Source organism: Colletotrichum karsti (assembly GCF_011947395.1).
Source record: "Colletotrichum karsti strain CkLH20 chromosome Unknown Scaffold5, whole genome shotgun sequence".
NCBI lineage: Eukaryota > Fungi > Ascomycota > Sordariomycetes > Glomerellales > Glomerellaceae > Colletotrichum > Colletotrichum karsti.
Window position 1 is genome coordinate 882693 of NW_024065905.1, and position 18164 is coordinate 900856.

Genomic DNA, 18164 nt, shown 5'->3' on the forward strand with positions numbered 1-18164 from the left:
TGTCGCTGCGTCTCGTCGCCTCGCATTCCATCTCCATCCACAACCCCAGCCCGGCTAACCTCCCCTCCTTCGCGTAGGATACGCCCTGGCTAGTCCACATGTCGACCCCGAAAGCCCAGCGCGGCCCCGATGCCGACTCGATTAACGATCCCTCCCATGCCGACTCCGGCTTCGACGGCACCCCTTCCGGCGCTCCCCCCACATACGCGACTTTCTCCCCCGTCACCCTCTCTGCAAACACCCCGAGCCGATCCTCCCGCCGCTCGACCATCATCGTCCACCAAAAGTCGCCCTTGCTGCTGGCCACCCCGCCTCAAATAACACGAGCGCTCGCATACTCGCACCCCTTCTTGCTGCCGCTGAACAAGCTCGCCGGTCTGCTGACATGGACCACCGATGACCCCTGGGAGAGCTTCCTGCTGCTCGCGTCCTTCTGGGCGGTCGTTCTTTATGGCGACATCGTCGTCCGCGTCGCCGGGCCCATCGTTGTCGTCCTGACTTTGATAATGGGCATGTACGGCCGGCGCTTCAGTCCACTAAGCAGCAGCGGGTGGACGGAGCCGGCTTCGAAAGAGGTCGGCACGCAGAATGCGGCAGGTACGGCCGGTGGCAAAGCCCAGAAGCTCGCTCCCAAAAGTAATGCGACCGGCAACGCCGCCAAGGGACACCACCGGGGCGAGTCCGAAGTCACAAATACGAGACATCAGAAGACGTTGGACGAGATCGTCGAGACGCTCAAGGAGTTTACCGGGCGGTGTAACGTGCTACTCGAGCCGCTCCTCGAGTTGACGGATTTCCTGAGTACGCAGCGAACACCGACATCAGCTACGACAAGACCGGCTCTGACGACTCTGTTCGTGAGAATATTGTTCTGTACGCCCTTTTGGGTGGCCTTGACCCTGCCTCCACTACGAATCATCACGACGCGCAGGATAGCATTGCTGTTTGGCACGCTCGTTCTGACATGGCATGCCAGGGTCATGCGCGTAGCCCGAACGCTGCTCTGGCGCAGCGCCACGGTTCGCAAGACAGCCGCCCTCGTGACTGGCCTCACGTTTGAGAAGCCTGTAAAGGCCGTGCCTGTGACTCTGGGTACCGACGGCGAGGGCGGCAAGGTGGTAGCCAAGCGGCCGGCAACGTCGGAGCTAACCAAGGCCTTGCGCAAGCAATCTCACCGTCACAGCAATAACGCCACGAGCAAGGATGCAGGAGTGAAATTCACCTTCATCATTTATGAAAACCAGCGACGCTGGGTCGGTCTCGGCTGGACACAAAGCATGTTTGCGTACGAGCGATCAGCGTGGACCGACGAGCACAACAACCCCGTGCCGTCGCGTGACACGTTTGAACTTCCCGAGGTCGAGGATGGTAGCAACATGCGTTGGCGGTGGGTAGAAGGGAGTAAGTGGCGGGTTGACGGGGTGCCCGATGACGGCGCTGAGCCTGTTGACTACGACGGGGAGGCTGGTAGGAACGGCTGGATCTACTACGACAATAAGGTGAGCTTCATGAACGTCTGCTGGAAGTTTCGATCTGACAGGAATAGTGGCAAAACGGGCGCCGCGGCGTAGACGGCTGGGGTCGGTGGACGCGCCGGAGGAAGTGGTACCGCGACGCCGAACTGGTCGAGGTATCCGAGGACGAGATAGCACACGAACTGGACGCCGCGCAGGCACCACCAAGACCGGGATCACCTCTGGGCAACCCACCAGGACCGGCCCTGACGACGCAAAGATACAGTACTCTCCAGGAGAAAATGGTTTCCCCCACCCAGTCGACGCAAGATCTAACGGTTGCCGATAAGGATCTTGAACGCGAAAAGGACGACGCGGCGTCGACGCTATCGACGAGCTCCGGCAGCAGGTCGTTCTTCAAGACGCCCTCGCTCCGGCGGAAAGTTACGGACAAGAGCATCTCGAGCAAGGCCGACCGGGATCATCATCACGAACGCAGCAGGAGGGCGAGCGACGCCAAAAGCGAGGAGGAGGCCGCGGCGCTCGGGATGAAGCTCAACCTGGCCCTGCAGGGTAAGGACGGCGGGCAGTGGGGCATCGGCGACGAGGCCAGGATGAGCTTGGAGTAAGGGCGAATCCGATCGCGGCCGGTGCAAACGGTTGTTACTCTTTCTTTCGGGACTCAGGGATCACACACGGATGGATGGGGCATTAGCGGCGTTTTGCTGGTTGTAGAGTATGTCGGGGCTCGGGTAGGTAACCATGATTTGGAGTAATGACACAACGTGTACGAGTATCAGATTGGATATCGGACTGGCGTTGCTGCGTGTGCTAGTGTGTAGTTGAGACCCACGCCGGGGGTCAGCCTTGTGAAGGAATTTATCAGATATCGTCTGTGAAACCTCGAAACAAGGAGGCAGCTCTTCAAGTAGCGTCGATGGCCATCGCCATCGACGACGATCGCTGAAATGCCTAGGTGCTTGACCACCTAGTATAAGACTTCGGACATGCTTGTAGGCCATCTTTCACAATGCCGATTCCATCAGAATGAAGTATTAACTGAAATTCACACAACTATTCACCCATTCGGACCCCCCCAACTACCTCAAGATATTCCAAAGCCTATCCTCATGATACAGACCAACCTTCGCCCCCCCCCTTTCCTGAGAACAGCTTGATCTCCCTTCCCTCACACGTTGACTTCCCTCTCACATGTTGATGTTGACCCCCGCGTTGGCGCAGTCGTCCCCGCCGCGGACGACCACGTTCCAGCCGTCCTTGTGGAAGGCCTGCCCGCTGACGGTCATCCCGTCGCCCTGGTTCGCGTCGAGCTTGTCCTTGCAGCTGCTCACCACGCGCTGCGCGCCGTCGGCGATGTCGGCGAAGGAGTTGAGTTCCCTGGGGGTCGTGGCCTGTGGTGGAAACGTGACAATCAGCATCGAGTCGAGTCAAATCACACTTCTCTCTTTCTCTCTCATGAAGTTGAATTATGAGGGTTTGGAATGAATGTGTGTGGGGACGTACGTCGTTGCACCACCAGATTCCTATTTCACGCCATCGTCAGCACCTCATCTCTCACGTAGACTTCAGGCAAGGGGAGTTCACATACCAGTGTTATTCTGACAGCTCACGCGCCCGCAGTTCGCCGGTCCCGCACCGTTCATGGGTTTCATGGGGACTTTGCGGAGGGCCTCGATGCCGACCGCCACGGCGGACCGGTTGCCCTCGCGGAAGTTGTGGCAGAGCACGCCGTCGCCGTCGCCGAAGGCGGCGCGGGCCTCGAGGGACGCGTAGGCCTGGGGGTGGGTTGAATGTTAGAATGAGTGCTGGGAGAGAAAGGGTTGGGAGAAGGGGGGATTTACCGATGTAGCTAGGATTGCTGTCAGGAGTGTGTTGGCGATGTACATGGTGAATGTTGTCACTTATTCTGGTGTATTTGAAGAGGGGATATCACAAGTTTGGAGGGGCAGCTGGACAGCTGCGAACCGGCGCTTCCCCAGACTCTTTATCTGTAGAGGATCGAGTGAGGTGAGGTGGGTGGTGTTCAGCCGGTGAAAATTAGGATTCACGTCATGGATCAGATGAAAGGCTATGTTGGCAACTCTATCATGCGGACTCACGAACCCCCTCACCACAATGTTCTTCAAGGCAGCTCGGGCCTGACACCCTCTCGGTCATCGCCAAGACGGAGTCTGCCTAGAATGTTCTCTATCGTGAAAACTATCCTGGTGTACATTGGGGACGGGGCAGTGTTCTTGAATTCTGTTTAGAAGTTCTTTACTGGAGCAAACGTACATGAGCAGCTGCCGAAATTTTACGGGACTACGTTACTCTACGTACTGGAGTTTTGAAAGTTCAAAAGTGTCGAGCTTTCACATAATAAAGAGACAACGCCTGGTTCTTCATCCATAACGCTCCTGCCCCCTCCCGTGGCAGACGGTTCGACTACTTTAGTGACTTGGGACGCACGACAGCCTCGTCCATGCAATGCTCAACCGGGAGCAGATGGCATAGGTAATTAGCACGTCTGCTTCGCCTAGGCTGCTCAATACAAGCTTCCGACGATCCCGAAGTGCTGCCTGCGTGGTTCATGTTCGTACGGTTGATGATTTGCGGGTGTCGTCGATACATTAGAACAGAAGTGGTTCGTCTGAGCTTGTGGACTATGGCGGTAGTTCTTCTGCGGGAGTTCGTCAGGCGGGAGATTTGATTGAGGAGGCCGGGTTATTGTATAGAGCGAAATGTAGTAGAGTAGCATTGAACGTGAAGGTTCTTTAGGCTGCTTTTCGTGAGTCTTTGACCGCATCGTGACACGGCACTATCGAGTTGGCGAGTTGTGGGACAGTCGTGAACATATGCGTCCTGCCCCCATGAGTTTCATTCGTATAATTGGTTCATCTACATCCTTCAACATCTCTTGACCAAATTCTTCTTCTTCGGTCAAGGCTGGTTTCTCCTCATGCAGGTCTCTTGCGGCAATCGTACCAGAGCGTCTACCTGGAAACAACGGGGCTGAGGGACGGTCCAACGTCGAAACCTCTCCATCCGCTGATGTGGTCCTCTCCGGATCAATAGCCTCCATCGGTATCCACGTTGGGAAGAGCAGAGAGGAACAACTCTCGCTGGTGACGCCCTACGTGTTGTTGGTACTCTTCCCTAGAGCGAAATTCGGCCTGGCACAGTGGACAAGACGTTGTGGTCATGGTTGGCGCTGTTGCACTTTCACAGACCTGAAGAAGATACACAAAATGCGGTGCTCTGTAATTGTCAGGGTGAGACGACTTGACGTGGTCTTCAAAGTCCCTTAGACGGCGGAAGTCCTGTCGACAACCAAACTTGCATGTCCAGATTCGCCAATGGCTTCTCTGCATATGAAGGATTCAGTGGTGTCGTCTCCGGTACTCTTCGTGAGGTATCTCGCAGTCCGGCTGCAAACAGGCATAAGGTCGAAGGTCGGCGTAGATGTGTTTCCTTGAACCTCGCGTCAGCGTCATGCCGGAGACTTTCTCGTAGCAACCCCCCTGTCATACATACCTCCATGCTCTCTGATCGCTCACAGCCACCATTCTGTAGCAGAATGCACACTTAAACGGGCCATGCTGAGCCTTTCTGGGTAGCTTCGGAATCTTTCGTTGATGACCCGAACCTGCGGCAGAAGTGGCGGAAGAGGTCTCCGTCCTTGCAGCAACCGATTGCTCCAGTTCCTCATCCATCAAGCCGTGTGCTTCCAGCGCAACCACCGAATTCAGATGCCCTGGAAACGATGATACCCCTGTGCTCACAACGCCCGGCTCGTGGCCTTCAAGACACTGTGCGGACGTTTGTTGATGGCTTTCGCGGTACTTGAAATATCGCCGGCGCTGTGAGAGTGCCTTGCCTAACCGATCCACGACACTGTCGCTAGCCAGCGGGAATTTTTCCCGCACGTGCTGCATGAAGAATTGTTCATAATGCGAGCTGTCGGTCGACCCGGATTCAACGGATTCGTCATGCGACGACGGGTTGTCGAATGTAGTTAAAAGCCGGAAGAGGCTTTCAACATTCTCCGTGATGACAGCGATGGCGCGGGACATTTCAACAGCATCATAGGCAAACTCCCCTTGATCTGAATCACAAATCTCTCGGTCGTCGCCTTCGTTCCCATCATCATCCGGGTCGTCCGAGTCCGAGTCGTCGCCGGCCTCATCATCCAACGGCGGCATGACACCGTTGGTGACGCACATTGCTAGAATGAGTCAACAAGATGTGGAAGGCAGCTGGTGAGCTTACGTACCTTCTGCAATCGAATCTGCCAGGTCCTTTAAAAGGCGCACCACATCTTTGCGAAGGAGGGATGCATCTCTGACTCGGAGCCGATACTCGAGGGAGTTTCTCACGAAGCGGTGCGCCATAAATACCCCCGACCACTCCTTGAAGCGAGACTCTACGGTTCTCACCTTTTCGTTGTCATCAATATCACCATAGTCGCTGATTCCGTCAGAAGGCGAGACCAGAGAGCCGGATAGGTCTCTGAAGGCATCCAGGCACTTGATAACATTGTCTCTCATGGTTGACATAACGGTCGTCCTGGAGAAGTTTTCTCTCGCAAGACTTCGTTCGCTTTGGTTTCTTGATTCTGTAGCAATACTCTCTTGTCGCTGCTTCCTCGTGTCGACACGCACAAATGAGAGACGGGGTTTTTCATTCGCTACCATTTAACGCCCGAGCCACAGTTCATAATACGCAACCATCATCCCAACCTCCTTCCAAACTTCGTGGGAGTCCTCGAAGCCACCAGCACGCAGAAACTCGTGCGATGAAGGTGTAGCTGAATTTCGAGTTCATAAGGCTGTATAAGGAACCAGACGTCTAAGCTATTGGTCGACAGCGGCCTGTCGATACACTTGCTTGTCTTGGGGCGAGTCTGCTAGCTCAAAAGGATTTCAAGGCAACTTTGCCGTCCAGAACGAAGAATTGCTAGTTCTGGGGGCTTTGTCGGTCGACATCATACTTGGCGAAACCAAGAATACTATGCGAAAACCAGGAGAGCCATCAAACATCCTTCTCTACGAACGAGCATTGGATGTCCTTCGCCAAGTCAGGTCGGAGGGCAACCCGAACTGTGAGTGTGCAGTACGGAGGTGTCTGTAATACAAGTCGTTTTGCTCGAGCAGGAGCCTGGGGAAAGAAGAGTTCAGAGTCTATTTTCTGTTTTATTTTTGAAGACATCGTCGCTTTGTGGGAAGAAGACATGAACAACTCTGTAGTGCAATTACCGAATGATGGAGCGTGGCGTTTACAAACGTCGGGAGCTAAACTCGGAAGGGCGGCACAGTCAGGAACTAGGAAGACGAGCCAGCCATGGATCGTCATAAGTGATGGAGGCGATCCTGAATGGAAGATGGAAGATGACATCCCGCGATGGCGTTTAAGAATAAGCAATTACTGTCTCTCTGAGACGAGCGGCTGCGGTGAAATTGGCCCCTGAATATGCACTAACTTGGTCCTTTTTTCTGTGCTAGCGACGGGTGAGACCTAGGCAGCCACGAAAAGATGTTTGTGATCAGACGGTGCTTTGATGGCTCACCCCAATTTGGAGTAGTGCTGACCCTGGAAGAGGCCGTCAAGCTTTCATTGTGGCAGTGACATCCGAAGTTTTTCGGGGCTCAGGAAGCGTAAATAGAGAGAACTGCCCCCAACTGGGTCTTCGATAGGGAGGTTGAAGGAGATCGATCTTACTTGCCGATCAACTTGCATCTACACCACTGACTTTGCCGGCAGTGTAGTATTGGATTTCACCGCGATGGACCAGGGAGAGCATGGCGGGCGCAAGCCAACACCCTCATACGTCCCACCGCTGGGTTACGATGAAGCACTCCTGCTTGCTTCAGCCGAGCCGAATGCGTACGACTGGGATCCGGAAGGCAACAGGACAACATCTCCCGAAGACCGTCGCCAAGCGAACCGGGGAAACAAATCGAACGAGCTCAAATCGAATACTACTTTCGGAACACGCGAAAGTGAGTACGAATTAGTCAAGACTGCGAGCAACGACAAGAAAAAGCGCGCAACCGCCAAGAGACGACGACCAATATTCTCTATTCTCAAGGGATGGTGGCAAGAGATCGTGTGGTCCGTCATTAGTCTCATTTGTGTGATAGTATTGGTCGTGTTGCTGAACGCGTACGACGGCAAGCCCTTGCCGAATTGGCCGTCCGGACTCACACTCAACACGGTGATTGCGTTCATATCGACAGTATGTCGCACGGCATTCATTCTTCCTGTCATGGAAAGCTTGTCGCAATACAAGTGGAACTGGTACAAAAAGTCACCACGACCTTTGGCAGACTTCCGTGTCTTTGATGAGGCAAGTCGAGGACCATGGGGTAGCTTGAAGTTGCTGGTCACCACCAAGGGGAGGTAAGTAAACTGAAGCGCATTCTGTTCATAAGTCCTCTCATTTGCTAACTTCGCCATCAGAGTTGTTGGTATCCTGTCAGCCATAATTCTGGTGTCTGGAATTGCGACTTCGACTTTGACTCAGTCTGTCGTTACCTATCCAACATTGCAACGAGCTCTTCCAGGAAACGACACTGCCCTTACGCTCAGAAACGACGGGTATTATTGGGCAACTGCAAGCCAAAACTCAGTCCGTAAGTGATCCATTACGATTTGTGTCAAAAGCATCACTGGTTACACATGCTTAACAAGACACGTCTAGGTGATATTATGTTTCCCATCAACCAGGCCGTCCCAAGAGCACTCAACACCCCTCCAGATGAGCTCATGGCATACCATCAGGCAAGCTGTCAAACCAACAACTGCACGTGGCCGCTTTTCAGCTCACTCGCCGTGTGCGTTGACATGAAGAGTACGTCTTATTCTTGGGAAAAGCCCGCCCCCCTCTCCCTTAGTGATGAAGACTGATGAAGTTCCAGACGTCACAAATCTGCTGGCAACCGATGGCGACCCTGTCAAAGGCGGCACAAACGCCACGCTTCCCAACGGTGTTACTATGCAGAGGAGTGCTTACGGTTACCACAACATGAATATTTCCACAGGCTCAAGCCTCTCATACAACGACACCGATATCATGAAAGCAAAGCTGTTCAACTTCTTCGTCATCTATGGTCCCACGCCGCTGCGAGCAACAGAGATTATGCTGCACTGGTGCGTCAACACGTACAACGTCACGGTTCAAAACAACGTGCCCGTCACACAGCAAGTGGCATCGTACACCCATCCCAGCGAGGGAGAAGTGTTCGCTCAAATATACAATACCACTGTTAATGGTACCTACTTGACGTCTCCGGATAGCCCGGGCAAGCAGTACATCGCGAGTGGTATGGGCCCCGACTACATTGCTGAGATTCTTCAGCAAACAATGGTGGGGTACTATATCGATCTGGGGCAGTATACATTCAACAACGGCACCGAGATCTACGGCACCGCTTTATCACGAGCAAGCATTGGCATCAATACGCTCAACGAGTCCCAGAAGTTGGACGATGCGTATTTCACAACTCTGCAGAACGTCACCCAAAACGTAGCCAACGGCTTAACCAATGCGTAAGAAATTGACCCCAGAGAAGAAGGGACATGACTAACTTCGTTTGAATAGGCTGCTCAGTACAAACCAAAGCGGAAGTGCCTGGCAAGATGAGAGATATGTCTCTATTCGATGGCCATGGTTGACTTTGCTTGTGGCGCAAGTTGGACTCTCGATCTTGACGCTTCTGATCATCATGATCCAGACTGCAGGACTAGACATTGACATTGTTAAGGGATCGCCCCTCCCGGCGTTACTTGCAATGCATCCGGACGACAAAACGGCTCTGATGAGGGAGCATCGCGAGATTGACGTGGAGAAGAGAGACAAAGAGCTTCAGGTGCCCTATCTGAGGGCGCATGGTATTGTTGGTAACCTTGAGAGGCGCGGTGAAGAGTGGATTCTTCGAAACGATACGAGGTGACAGCAGTGCCGAGTAGACATTTTGATTTCCATATCAAAATAATTCCCAAGAAATACGATACCTGGTTATCTACCTCTCGTATTACGTGTTTCCATTTCATACCATGTGCCTGGTTATGCAAGGTGCGGCTCTGGCTTTTGCCTACGCGAAAGTTACTCCATTCTTCAGGGTTCCAATTTTCGTAATACTGACTTCCATCTTGGTTCCTGGAAGCAACCATCTGGGAGGGCTCAGGCTTCCTCCCACGCCTGTTTGAAAGTCTCACATCAGCGAATCGTTACCAAGTCTCGGCGCTTGGAGCGAAAAGTTATAAGTCTTACCTCCAGGAGTTCCCGTCATGATAATCGAGCCTTTCTGTAACGTTGTGCCTGAAGACAAGTATGAAACCAGATAGGCGCAGTCGAACAACAGGTCTGATACAAACTCCTTCTGCCTCTCTTCACCACCCACCGTGGTCCGAAGTAGAAGAGCTTTGGGATCACCCACGATATCAGGCCTGACCAGGCAGGGCCCCAGCGGCGCGTACGTGTCGAATCCCTTCGAAAACCCCCACTGAGGAACATTGCCAGCAAACGATGGATCACGCTGAAGTTTCCTCGATGACACGTCATTGCCGCAAGTGTAAGCGGCGATGTAATCGAAGGCCTCCGACTCGGGCACGTCTTTGGCGTCTTTTCCAATGACTATGCAGAGTTCGCCCTCGTAGTCCGCTTGGTCATTCTGGCAGATCTTGGGGATGATGACATCTGCCCCGTGATCGAAAATTGTGGTGTTCGGTTTGAAAAAGATGGAAGGAAAAGGAGGCGGCTTGCGGCCAGCTTCCTTGACTAGTACGGAAACACAAGTCAGCGTTGAGGTCTGTCTACGTGGGACGCATTCTAAAGGAATTGGACTCACTGTGAGTGGCGTAGTTCAATCCTACGCATCTTAAGATTGGGACGTCTTCCGGCGCCAACGGCCCGAGCAGCTTCTTGACAAAAGCGATCTCGTCGGTAACCTGCAGACTTCCTGAGGTGTCGTAGATATCGTTTCCTTGAATGACTTTTGCCTGTAATCTTGTTTCTTCCGTCGTGTCCCCAAGATCAAAGCCATCATGAGGCAAAATAGGCTCGCCTCGGAGTATCCTACCGTCATCGGCAACAAACCGAATCAGCCTTTGCCAGGGCACGTGCATGTTGAATAAAGTGAAGTCTTTCTTCTAGGATGATCAGAATGATGGGATGCCACAGTTGCGACATTTCCAATTCTAGTTTCTAGAGATACTTCAATGAATGGTGAATTTGGAGGCACTCCGAGGTTCCGGGGTTAGACCTAAGTCCCCGAGCGCCTCGTCTCAAGCGCGGGAGCACCAAGGCCTAGCTTTGGCTCTGGAATCAGGGCCAAATGAAATTTCACTTCAGCACGCGGGGTAGACTAGAGATACTGGCAATATCTACCGGGGACTTAAGAGCCTGCGGGAACGGCAGTTGATCTAAAGCTAGGGGCGATGATGTAGAGCTTTTTGGTGCATCAGCCGCGGCAGTGAGCTCGCCATATGAAACAACACACTCGGAATCACATCAAAGCCTAGATAATACTTACGACAAAGGATTACTCTCAGTGCTCTGTATTACCTACTACGATCATTCAGACCTCTCCGAATTCTATTTCGGGTGCTGGACTCTGCTATGCCTTCAGCCACGGAACTGTCTCCAGTGACTTCAAAAGCTACGACTTTGAAGTCACTGAATACGCAATCTGGTACTCCTGCCGCGGACACGCACATCAGCCATGACATAATTCAAATCGGCACAAATGGTTCCAGCAATCTGGCGATAACCTCAACGTCCTATCCTTCCAACTGTCTCCAATTCCTTCAGGCTGCAAGAGCTGAGACCCTCACTCATATGGAAGAGCCATTGAAAGCAAAAGTCACCTTAGACATTGTCATCGTCGGTGCTGGTTTAGGTGGGCTCGCAACGGCCGTAGCACTTGCCAGGAGAGGCCACAAAGTTACGATCTTAGAACAGGCCGCACATCTTTCGGAGGTGAGTGGCTTTGCTGAATTTGACCTACTCCACTATCATTTGCAATGGATATACTAACCATTCGGCTTAGGTGGGAGCAGGAATTCAGATACCTCCAAATTCCAGCAAGCTTCTCCAGCGCTGGGGTGTCATGGATGTCATGGCCGACCAAGCCGTCCGACCGGACAGCATTTCCTTCCGGCGATGGAAGAATGGTGAAAAGATCGGATATACTGACCTCTCGGAGACTTTCGTTGAAGCGTGCGGTGCGCCATACTACGTAGCGCATCGAGCTCATCTCCATTCAGCTTTGTATCGACGCGCTCTAGATCTTGGGATCGCGATCCGTCTAGATAGCAGAGTGTCTGGCTACAACTCTCTTTTACCCACTGCTACCTTGGTCAATGGGCAAGTTGTCGGGGCAGATCTGATCATCGCCGCTGATGGTAAGTAGTCTCACGGATCAAGGTTGATAATCGTTGATTGGGACGTTCTAACAATATGTCATCATAACAGGAGTAAAGTCCGTGGCTCGAGATTCTGTTTCCGGCAGTCGGAGTAGTGGCCCAAAGTATACGGGCTTTGCTGTCTACAGAGCGACTGTCAACGTCAGCAAGATGAGACAGATTCCAGAGATTGCATGGCTGTTAGAGAAACCCGGCTTGCATGTTTGGTATATCCCCTTCCGTTGACCTTATGACGTCCGTTGTACATATACTGACGGTCGGGAAACTCAGGATTGGCGAGGATCGCCACGTCATGACTTACACCATTGCAGCTGGTGAGTCCTTTAATATGGTGCTCTCTCACAGGGATGACCGAGATCCCTCGACCTGGCCGCAGAAGAGCCAAATGGATATCCTTCAAGATATGAGAGCCGAGTTTCAGGGTTGGGATAGCCAGTGAGTTTGAATTCGGGACATCGTCTCGACTTGTCCTGCTCGGTCGAAACTGACATTTACCTTTCAGGCTCACCAAGATTATCGAACTCGTCGATCAGACAATCAAATGGCCATTGATGACAGGCGACCTCCTTGAAAATTGGGTCGCTGAGTCGTCTAGGTTGGTGATTCTGGGCGATGCGGCACATGCTATGCTGCCATACATGTCTCAGGGCGCTGCGATGGCAGTGGAAGATGGCGCTGCACTCGCCGTTGTCCTCAGTAGCATTACTACCCAGGAGCAACTTGGTCTTGCGCTCGACGTGTTTCAGCAGGAAAGGAAACGGCGGACGTCGATGATGCAGGAAGCGAGTATGGTGAACGCATTCCTGTGGCACTTCAAGGATGGCCCAGAACAGAGAGCTCGAGACGCGGCGATGCGCCCTGAAGTCGAGGGACGGAGGTTTAGCAGCAGCCCCAACCAGTGGTCTGACCCTCTGACTCAGTCGTGGGCGTACGGGTATGATGCTGAAGATGTCATGAAACAGCGGTGGCAGGAGAGAATGGCGTCGAAGACTGAAGAGTGAAAAGTTAGATCATAGATACATTGGTCGAGAACTAGTTTTTTTGAAGCAAAGATTCAACATGTGTCACATTGTCTATCTATAACACGTATCAAGTCCGATAACAGGTCACCAGAAAAGATCTCCGGTAGAAAGATCATCCATCAGCTCGGACATCGCAAAAGGAATTCCATTGCCAGAAAAGTCGTTGAAATTTGGTGGAAGAAAGTTGGCCAAGTTTGTGAAAGCGTCATCCATCAGATTACCAGGCACCAAGTGTTGATTTGCTTCTCCATTTTCGGGTATGACATGGACTGGTGCTGTCAAAACAGTCCTGTTCTCGTTGTCTGCGAGTCGAAGTCCCTATATGTGAGTCACCATTCCCCATTAAGGTGTTGAAAGCACTCACCAGGCGAAAGACTCTGTACTAAGAACACCAAAGTCGCAGTGAACTTTGCGCATTTCTCTACCATTTGATTCTGTTTATCCAGGCGAGCAATGCAAGTCACAGCGTCCCTCAAAATGTCATCCAAGCTTCCGGTGGTGCTTGCATATCCTCTCTCGAAAGGGGATGGAACCGATCGTTCTTCAATAAGTTTGACAGCAACGATCGTCAAAGCAGCATTGAAAGCTGTATATCAGTGTTCAGCAATGTTCGGTGAGAAGCATGATGTGGCAAAAGGGGGTAACCAATACGTACTGAAGTAAAGACTAAACCACCATGCCCCCAGAAATGAGATGTTCGGCCGATTTTCACTGGCCAACTTGCAGGCTTCCACAAGCCGAATCATTTCTTTTGCGGATTGTAGGCACGCCTCCTTACTCAAGTACCAGCCTTGTTGTAGGGTAGCTGACTCTTGGGCGGAATGAGGACTCCCGTCCAGAGCTTGAAGGCATCGGTCTATGATGGGCCGATGAGACAGAATGCGAATGTTGTGGTAACGAAGGGTCAAGATGACTCGGAACTTGAGTGATACGGGGCTCTCCTCCGGGTTACATATTTCGGTCGGATCAACAAGCCTCATCGATCTCGGCAGGGACGCCTCCCATGTGACCAGTCTTTGTCCAACATGGATTACGGTTGAAACGATATTTGCCAGTGGTGTTTTTGCGCTGGATCCAATATTGCTTTCGTAGAGATCATCAATCACGGTAGCGGTAACTCCGTATAGGGTTCTGAGGGGATGAACTGTCAGCAGTCATTGCAGCGTTGGTGGATGTGGCCTGACATACATCGATCCGTTCCAAAAGAGGGTGCTGTCTTCATTGTGTGACCATCTTAGGACGCTCGAGCTCTGCAACTGGGGGATTGTATGATTTGGCAGTGGTGTTCGAATGTAGTTCTGTGGAATGATAGGCGGTCGTCCAAATGTCATACTCAATGTCCTGTCCAGGTATCCGAATAAGCGATTGCGAAAGGTTGAGGTTTTCGATGAAAGAAGCGTACCTGTCAAGAGCAACACATCCATACCACGTTCGAATTCTGATTTCTCTCTCCAGAGGATCAAACCTTCGAAGGGCAAGCTCGGAGTGAAAGCCCAATTCCAAGGCAGCTTTGACAGCGATCCCGTGGATAGCCCAGGTTTGTACAGATCTCTGGCTACCTTGCAGGTACTGAGACATTAAGAGCATTATCTGTACTGGAAATAGTCAGATGCGTGACATGTCCTATCTCCGCGCCGTTCTACTGGAAGTTTCAACAATACCTGCTTCGACACTAGCTCCCACCATCAGCTGAGCCATAGAAAGAGATTTAGCACGTTTGTAGTAAACCTCGGAGATGGCTTGTCTATCATTCAGCCCGAGACCGTCGGCGTTGGCAGTACTCGTTGCCATGGCAAGCATCATGTTCAACAATCCAAGCCAAGAGTGTCTCGCATTCTTCAAGCCAGTCTCTTTGAAATGCGAATACTGTTTCCAAAAGCTTTCTTCGTGGATGTATGGGAAGAGAAGTCCCGTGTCAGAGAAGAATTGTCGAACGAGACGGGAAACTTCAGGTTCGGGTGGCAGGCGACATGCTTCGGCTGGTCTTTCTAATTTTCTTGCATCGAATGAATCATCCACCGGTGATTGCGATCTAGACACGGCAAGTATGTTTTGGTGCGCATCTCGATCCAACGAAGCCTCTCCTTGAGAGTGGTCTTTAGTGGAATTACGGAGAAAGTGGCTCAACGTTCGGCGAATGATTCTGGTAAAAGCAATGTTTGATGACGGTCCTGCGAATAGACAAAGTCAGCAATTTTTTTGGTGTTCAAAATAAGATATGTTAATTCAAGTCGTGACATACCGAAGTAGGTCCATGTCTCTTCATTGCCGAATTCGATAGTGCCAACGCCATCCGTCGCGTCTGGTGACACGCCGGGCACGCTTCCTTCTTCAACACGAAGTGAACTTTCTGCGCAAGGACTTTCTGAAAGGTGCTCTCGTTGAGATGAGATACTTCGTGGGTAGATCACATGTTGCTTGCTGTTGAGACTAGTACTGGGGATCAGTCGCTTCAGTCGGCATATCTCTTCTTCAACATCTGCTAATCGGCTTTCCACCTGTTCGAGGTATCTGAACTAGGAGTCAGATTGAGGTCTTATCTATCAATGGACCAAGAAAATTTGCATACTGCTTGGGCACTAAAGCATTGCTCGCTCCCGAGTTCACCGCGTAGACGCAGTCAATGGCCTGTTCAACGCAAGCTGAACATGAAGGTCTCGCACCATCACACTACAGCACAATCTCCGGTCAGTCCCAGCGCACTGCAAGAGCACTACCTTAGCAAGAGCTTTTCTCGCTTGGTAGCAGAGACCAGGGCGGGTGACCCAATGGGAGTCAACTCACTCGTGATTTGCGGCCCCGACAAGCGCTGCAGGCGATCGGAATACGCTTCCGCTTCCGGGTTGTTGATGCTGGAGGAGTGCTGTTCTCCATCGGGACTGTCTTCCTGCCGGTCCAGCTTGCGGGATCTGGAGCACTGTAGAGCAGCAAGTGCGATGAAGGCGGGGATTTAGACAGGAAGAAATCGATATCCCCAGGATCGTGAGAAGTTGTCGGCGGGGAGTTAGGAGTTGAAAGAAGTTAATGTACGGCAAAGCCACTGTGAATGAGGTGTCTTGACACGCGTAGCGTATTTTTAGGCGCCGGAGCTACGAAACCCGCGAACGTTAAAGCCCGGAGTTAGGCCTAAGTCCCCGAGTTGACGAACATTTCGCCCTGGTGTCCCCTGTCATTAGCAGAAAGCTCAGATGATCGCCATCTCAGTGTTATGCATTCAATACAGAACTTGAGGGGGCGTAAATATGAAGCACCATGTGTATGTTGAATTCTCTGAATTTCCGGTGATATACTACGTGAATCCTGGTTATCTTCAAGGCATACTCTTATCAAGAAGCAAATCACAGTGTCAAGCTACAACATGTCTTCCACAATTGTTGCGACCAACACCTTCACCGGAGCGGTGGAGGATGAGACTTCTCGAATGCTCCAAGCCGCGGAAGCCAACCATACCAAACCACTATGGCTTCAGATGTCCAGGTTGAATCCTCCTTTACCCAATCCTAAATGCACGCCTTTTCTTTGGAAATATTCGGACATCCGACCGACCCTTCTGCAAGCTGGACAGCTCGTGAACGAACACCAAGCTGAGCGGAGGGTATTGATGCTCGTCAACCCGGCTAGAGGTACGACAAGCGTGAATTCATCGCTGACCTGACCTGACCTGACCCAACATCAGATGCCCCTTTCACAACCGATACCATCTACGCCGGATTGCAGCTGGTCATGCCCAATGAAACGGCAAAGGCTCATCGGCACACAGCGTTTGCCATGCGCTTCATTATCGAAGGCCAAGGCGGTTTCACTGCTGTTCATGGTCGGCGCATCCAGATGAGTCGTGGGGACGTCATTTTGACTCCAACCTGGAACTGGCATGACCACGGCAAAGACGGTTCTGGGCCGATGATCTGGCTGGATGGCCTCGACTTACCAAACTTCACTCATTTCCCTGTTCATTTCGTTGAACATTTCAAGGAGCCTCGTTACCCAGCCGAGAACGTCGACACATCTCAGTCACCCATTGTCTTTCCGTGGAGCCGGATGAAGGCAGCCTTGGATTCCCAGAGCGGTGACTATGTCATGGAAAGATACCTTCACGCGGATGGCTCTGAAGGTAAACAACTCTCAGGGACCTTGGGAAGAACAGAAATCTAACTAACTCACGTCAGTGAGCAGAATCCTTGGTGGGAAGGCCGCCCGCATAAATCCGGGTGCCAAGTCGCCGGTCGTTCAGGAAACGGCATCTTCAGTTTATCACGTTGTGGAGGGCACTGGCCGAAGCCGCATTGGCGATCAAATCTTCAACTGGAAGAAGGGAGACACTTTCTGCGTCCCATCATGGTACTCTTACGAGCATTTTGCCGATGAGACGCTGTCAGAGCCAGCCTACCTCTATCGTTTCGATGACTCGCCCATGCTGAAAAGTCTTGGATTCTATCGATCGGCTGATATGGACGTGGAAAGTCTGGTGTCCAACTAAGCTTAGTTACTCATGAAGCATATCATGAGGCTTCAGTTCCCTGCGTAAGATACAGTGCTGAGCGAAAATATAAACAATTACACATTGGAAATCTAGACCGTCCATGATAGTACGGCATCCTACAATCTGAGTTACTTAATATCCTGAATATGTTTAGCTGCCGCTTATCTTTCGTATTTCGCGATGAAATTGACGGGTAGATCTATGTAGTTCTGCTTTCCCCGTATATTATGCTGTTGTGAATTTGATCTGCACTTGATGATTTTGATTTTGATGTTGAATGAAATGTATCGTTTCTAAACTATTCAACAGCCTTTCAGAGCAATAACATACTGGTTGATTTGAACGCAGTCAAACTGAATCGCAAGTTTGCTGCCAGTTCCCTTGGCCATAATACATCCCAATCAAACCAAATTCCTTACGCCAAGCCGGATGTTCCTCTGATTATCTTACCGCTGAGGAAGTACAAGGGATGACAAGTAAGTAGAGGGCCCAGAGGATGCCGGCCATGATGCCAAATTGCTTAATGGGGCCCATCTGTTCCATCCAGCTAATCGCAGCGTAAGAGACACCGAAACCGACGCAATTTTTGATCAAATTCACCAAAACCCCAATCTGACTGGCTCGGCAGGGCAAAGTGTCCACGGCGTATGTCAGCAGCACATTCGCCGAGCATGTCAAGCCCGTTGACAACATGCCCCAGCCAACACTGACTTGAATCCACTGCTCAGGAGATTGCAAGCCATATCCGATGAGCAAACACCCAGCAGGGCTGACCAGACCACC

At 51.7% G+C, this 18164-nt stretch overlaps 6 protein-coding genes across 6 annotated transcripts; 4 read left to right on the top strand and 2 right to left on the bottom strand.

Moving 5' to 3' along the window:
* Positions 1 to 98: 98 nt before the first annotated feature.
* Positions 99 to 2083, top strand: CkaCkLH20_02272 (integral peroxisomal membrane peroxin; the record flags this gene model as incomplete). The annotated part of the gene is made up of 2 exons (XM_038884991.1): positions 99 to 1499; positions 1547 to 2083. The coding sequence occupies 2 exons, from the start codon at positions 99 to 101 to the stop codon at positions 2081 to 2083; spliced, it is 1938 nt and encodes a 645-aa protein (XP_038749779.1).
* Positions 2084 to 2662: 579 nt separating this feature from the next.
* On the bottom strand, positions 2663 to 6001 carry CkaCkLH20_02273 (uncharacterized protein; the record flags this gene model as incomplete). Its single annotated transcript, XM_038884992.1, has 5 exons — positions 2663 to 2866; positions 2979 to 2998; positions 3064 to 3250; positions 5237 to 5679; positions 5728 to 6001. 5 exons carry the CDS (start codon positions 5999 to 6001, stop codon positions 2663 to 2665), a joined length of 1128 nt encoding a protein of 375 aa, XP_038749780.1.
* Positions 6002 to 7236: 1235 nt separating this feature from the next.
* On the top strand, positions 7237 to 9406 carry CkaCkLH20_02274 (uncharacterized protein; the record flags this gene model as incomplete). Its single annotated transcript, XM_038884993.1, has 5 exons — positions 7237 to 7853; positions 7914 to 8086; positions 8155 to 8304; positions 8372 to 9002; positions 9055 to 9406. The coding sequence occupies 5 exons, from the start codon at positions 7237 to 7239 to the stop codon at positions 9404 to 9406; spliced, it is 1923 nt and encodes a 640-aa protein (XP_038749781.1).
* A 141-nt stretch (positions 9407 to 9547) lies between these two features.
* On the bottom strand, positions 9548 to 10580 carry CkaCkLH20_02275 (uncharacterized protein; the record flags this gene model as incomplete). The annotated part of the gene is made up of 3 exons (XM_038884994.1): positions 9548 to 9654; positions 9727 to 10233; positions 10304 to 10580. The coding sequence occupies 3 exons, from the start codon at positions 10578 to 10580 to the stop codon at positions 9548 to 9550; spliced, it is 891 nt and encodes a 296-aa protein (XP_038749782.1).
* A 712-nt stretch (positions 10581 to 11292) lies between these two features.
* On the top strand, positions 11293 to 12880 carry CkaCkLH20_02276 (salicylate hydroxylase; the record flags this gene model as incomplete). The annotated part of the gene is made up of 6 exons (XM_038884995.1): positions 11293 to 11433; positions 11504 to 11678; positions 11742 to 11858; positions 11929 to 12085; positions 12150 to 12314; positions 12382 to 12880. The coding sequence occupies 6 exons, from the start codon at positions 11293 to 11295 to the stop codon at positions 12878 to 12880; spliced, it is 1254 nt and encodes a 417-aa protein (XP_038749783.1).
* A 3379-nt stretch (positions 12881 to 16259) lies between these two features.
* Positions 16260 to 17378, top strand: CkaCkLH20_02277 (gentisate -dioxygenase; the record flags this gene model as incomplete). Its single annotated transcript, XM_038884996.1, has 3 exons — positions 16260 to 16524; positions 16578 to 17012; positions 17068 to 17378. 3 exons carry the CDS (start codon positions 16260 to 16262, stop codon positions 17376 to 17378), a joined length of 1011 nt encoding a protein of 336 aa, XP_038749784.1.
* Positions 17379 to 18164: the final 786 nt, after the last annotated feature.